Source organism: Colobus angolensis, unplaced genomic scaffold (assembly GCF_000951035.1).
Source record: "Colobus angolensis palliatus isolate OR3802 unplaced genomic scaffold, Cang.pa_1.0 Scaffold2, whole genome shotgun sequence".
NCBI lineage: Eukaryota > Metazoa > Chordata > Mammalia > Primates > Cercopithecidae > Colobus > Colobus angolensis.
In genome coordinates, this window is record NW_012115154.1 from 25,125,817 (window position 1) to 25,130,409 (window position 4,593).

Genomic DNA, 4,593 nt, shown 5'->3' on the forward strand with positions numbered 1-4,593 from the left:
GCCCGCTCGGTTTGCCAGCAACCTCACATTGGTAAGAGTAAGGGCACTTCTAGCTCTCCAGTCCTGGGATTTTATGAGATATGATGGGTTTTGTGTCCCTGCAAGGACGTAGGACTGTGCCTGTCATTGGGTTGGTTCTCATCTAGACAGAGCGGGTGCCTGTTTATTGAGCAGCCTGGGTCTCTACCCGCGGAACTGTGCGTAGGAGGATCTCTGAATCCATTCTTCTTTTCATTCCCCACTCTGCCGTGAATATTGTTGCAAGCATCCACAATAATATCTATTTTGTAATTCTTCAAAACTGATGGATGATCCAGTACATCTGTGCTGTCTCCAGGAGAAGTATCCTCATTGAAAGTAAAGCAAGCTTCTTTTTTATTGGCTGGGCATGGTGGCTCATGCCTGTAATCCCATCAGTTTGGGAGGCTAGCGTGGGAGGACTGCTTAAAACTAGGAGATTGAGATCAGCCTGGGCAACAAAGTGAGACCCACCCCGCATCCATACAAAAATTAAAAAGATGAGCCAGACATGTTGGCATGCACCTGTAGTCCCAGCAACTCAGGAGGCTGAGATGGAGGATCCCTGGAGCCCAGGAGTTCGAGGCTGCAGGGAGCTATGATCATTCGACTGCATTCCAGTCTGGGCGACAGAGTGAGACCCTGTGTCTTTATTCTAAACAAACAAACAAAAAAATTGAAATAGAAAGTCAAGCAAGGCTTGCAAAGGACAAGACAAGACGCAAGGCTCTGAGGACCAGCCTGACATCTCGGAGCCCAGCACCGCACGGCAGGCAGCTGGCAGCCACCCGCCACCAAACGGAGGCTGTTACTGTTTCTATTACTATTACTACTATTATTATTACTTAATTTTGCCCAGCCTTGGCCAAATCTCTGATTTCCTAGGAAGACTCAATCCGAAACAGATGTGTGCAAAGCTCTAATTATCAGACAGGATGCAAAAACAAAGCACAACAAACCTAGACCTCCTGGGAAGTCCGTCCGGCACTCACTGCATGTGGAAAAGCAAGCTCAGACAACCAGGCCATAAAACACACTCATTGAACTCATCAGAAATGCAAGGTGATTATTGGAGATTTATTTTATCCTTGCCTTCAAAATTCTGATTAGTGAAGGAAATGCAAGTCAGTCCGATTCCAAGCCAGCCGGAGCAACCCTCAGATCGCCAGCACTCTCGCCCTTTCTGACTTCAAGGGACAAAGGGTTTTAAAGGCCCTCTGTTTTCTGCATCAGACGTAATAGGGCTGACGGAGTCTGGTTTCCTACTTTAGTAAGTGTGGAAATAACACTGATAAATCAAGTTCTGGTGGTGTTCGAGCCTCACACCCAGGCAGCGGAGTGCGGGCTGGGAAGCTTGCGGGAACATGCTGCACTGGCCCAGCTGTCCTGCCGCACCCACGGAGCACTCAATGCAGAGCTGAGAGACAGTGGGTCTGTCACACAAGATGGACTTCCAGAACTGTTCCTCCACCCTGTGTGTGTGAAGAAATGAGTGTTCCTTTTTTCCTGCACGTTGACACCATTAAAATAGTTCACATGAGGGCCAGGTGAGGTGGTTCACGCCTATAATCCCAAGGGGACTTGGGAGGCCAAGGCAGGTGGATAACTTGAGGTCAGGAGTTCAAGACCAGCCTGGCCAACATGGTGAAACCCCGTCTTTACTAAAAATACAAAAATTAGCCGGGCATGGTGGCGCATGCCTGTAATCCCAGCTACTGGGGAGGCTGATCCAGGAGAATCGCTTGAACCCAGAAGGCGAAGGTTGCAGTGGCCCGAGATCACGCTGCTGCACTCCAGCCTAGGAGACAGAGTGAGACTCCATTTTAATCAATACATAAATAAATAAATAAATAAATAAATAAAAATAGCTCACACAGACGGGCAGAAGGCTGTTCCGCCAGAAGGTTCTGGACGGGTCTGGTCTTCCTCTGAACTCTGAGGCATCACGTGTGAGGCATCAGAAGAGAGTGGGATTTTCACTTTGCCGTCTTTCACTCCAGGGTTCCTAGTCAGGGCCTGGACGAAATGGAGTTGCTGCAGCTCCCTAGGGGCAGCTGGAGAGGCTGTTCTGCCCCAAGACCTGCAGGGACCCTCATCTTCCCAAGGAGACAGGCGAGTGCCGTGGCCTCCAGGACCCACTGGCTTCCAAGCTGAGTGCTTGGGAAGCACCTGGAGCAGCAGAAACAGCCACTGGTGCTGAGGAGTCAGGAGAGACATGGCGGCGAATGAGCTCTGGCTGCCTGAGCAGATTCGGCGGCCAAAGCGGAGCATCTGGGGATGGCGGGAGCTGGGTCCTGGCGGCTGCAGGCTGTGCATGTGGTCAGGACTCTGCAGGGAGGTCCAGGAGTAGGGCCAGGACATTGGGGAGCACCTGGGAGCTGCTGTCTTCCTCCCCTGCTTCCCTCAAATCGATGTCCTCTAGTTCCTACGGCCTTGGGGGCTCTGAGGGAAGCGACTCTGCACACGGATGGCAGGAGCTCTGTGCCCTCAAGCCTGCCACCCCGGAGAGCTTCCCAGGGCCCGGAGCCCAAAGTGCCATTGAAGTCGCAGTGGGAACACCTTGCCAAGCTGAGGCGCTCCCTGCCTAATGGGATAATAAAGCACTTTGTCACCCGTGAGTGAGAGGTCTGATAAAAGCAAAATATTATCACACCATCTGTGATTAGGAGGCAGCTGCACACTGGAGACACAGCCACATTGATGAGTAAATAGAATTTGTTTCTGTGCTCTGATTATGAAGGTCACGGTGGTTTAACCCTGTTGCGGAGGCCTCAGATACATTATCTGCTCAAATAGAACTGGGAAAGAAAACACCGGCGGTCATTAAAAGCAAATTACCTTGTGTACGAAGATAGAAGGGAGAAGGCCGCAGAACTCTTGAGGTGTGGGGCCCTGGGGGTGCCACGGACGGGCAGCATCTCTGTAGGCAGGAGCTGGGACGTGGCAGTGACCTGCCAGTCCACCGGCAGCCAGAGATTCAAAGAGGTCCAGGGCTCCCTGTGGCTTCCTGGAAAATTCTCAGGATATTTGCAGGCAATTTTGGAAGCTGCCTAGAGCGCAGGAGGTGAGGGTGCCTGTGCCTTTACCTGTGAAAACAAAAGGAAGATTTCTGTGAGATGAAATCAGCCTGTGTTTCTGGTTTTTATTTATTTATTTATTTATTGAGACAGAGTTTCGCTCTTGTTGCCCAGGCTGGAGTGCAGTGGCGCGATCTCAGCTCACTGCAACCTCTGCCTCCCGGTTCAAGCCATTCTCCTGCCTCAGCCTCCCACGTAGCTGGGACTACAGGTGTGTACCACCATGCCTAGCTAGTTTTTTTTGTATTTTTAGTAAAGATGGGGTTTCACCATGTTAGCCAGGCTGGTCTTGAACTCCTGACTTCAGATGATCCACCCGCCTTGGCCTTCCAAAGTTCTGGGATTACAGGCGTGAGCCACCGTGTTCGGCCGTGTTTCTGGCTTTAAATGCATAGAAGGACTTGCCTATGTTTTGATGCATTGATGCATTGGTTTTATTTTCAAAGTGAAATCTCTGGCCAGGGGATCTCTTTGGAAGGGGGGCTGGCACAGCACCATCTCTATACTGGATACTGTGGGGAGTGAAAAAAAGAACCAAAAACTGGCCACAGGCACCGTGGCTCACACCCGCAAGTCCAGCACTTCGGGAGGCCGAGGCAGATGCATCGCTTGAGCTTAGGAGTTTGAGACCAGCCTGGGCAACACGGCAAAGCTCCATCTCTACAAAAAAATACAAAAAAAATTAGCTGGGCATGGTGGCATGCATCTGTAGTCCCAGCTAATCGGGAGGCTGAGGCAGGAGCATTTCTTGAGCCTGGGAGGTTGAGGCTGCAGTGAGTCGTCATTGCATCACTGTACTCCAGCCTGGGCGATAGAGCCAGACCATGTCTCAAAAAAAGAAAAAAAAAACATGAATAGGCAGATTCATAAATGGAGATGACCAGGGGCTTGGTGCAGGGGCAGGGGACGTCATGGTTAATGGGTGTACAGTTTGTGTGGAGATGATGAAAAAGTTTGAGGTGTAGCTAGTGGTGATGGCTACATCGCATTTCAAGTGTATCTAACACCACTCAATTGTACACTTACAAATGGTTAGAACGATAAATGCTGTTATGTATATTTTACCACAATAAAAAAAAAAAAGGACTAGATGGATGCAGTGGCTCATGCCTGTAATCCCAGTACTCTGGGAGCCCAAGGCAGGAGGATCACTTGGGTCCATGATTTCAACACCAGCCTGGGCAACATGGTAAGACACAGTCTCTGCAAAATTTTAAAAAATTAGCCGAGTGTGGTGGCATGTGCCTGTGGTCCTAGTTACTTGAGAGGCTGAGGCAGGAGGATCACTTGAGCCCAGGAGCTCAAGGTTATAGAGAGCCATGATCACACCACCGCACTCCAGCCTTGGTGACAAAGCAAGACCCTGTCACTAAAATTGAAAAACACTTTATTGCTAAAAAATGCTAAGCGTCATGGCCCTTTAGCAAGCTGCAATGTTTTTGCTGGTAGTCTTGCCTCGATGTGGATGTCTACTGACTGATCAAGATGGTGGTTGCTG

The 4,593-nt window shown here is 50.1% G+C and overlaps 1 protein-coding gene across 1 annotated transcript in view; it reads right to left on the reverse strand.

Moving 5' to 3' along the window:
* Positions 1-1,887: 1,887 nt before the first annotated feature.
* Positions 1,888-4,593, reverse strand: part of MNX1 (motor neuron and pancreas homeobox 1) — a 16,437-nt gene continuing 13,731 nt past the window's right edge. The window contains 2 exon segments of the mRNA XM_011941600.1: positions 1,888-2,346; positions 2,857-3,025. Coding sequence (XP_011796990.1) covers positions 1,888-2,346; positions 2,857-3,025 — 628 coding nt within the window.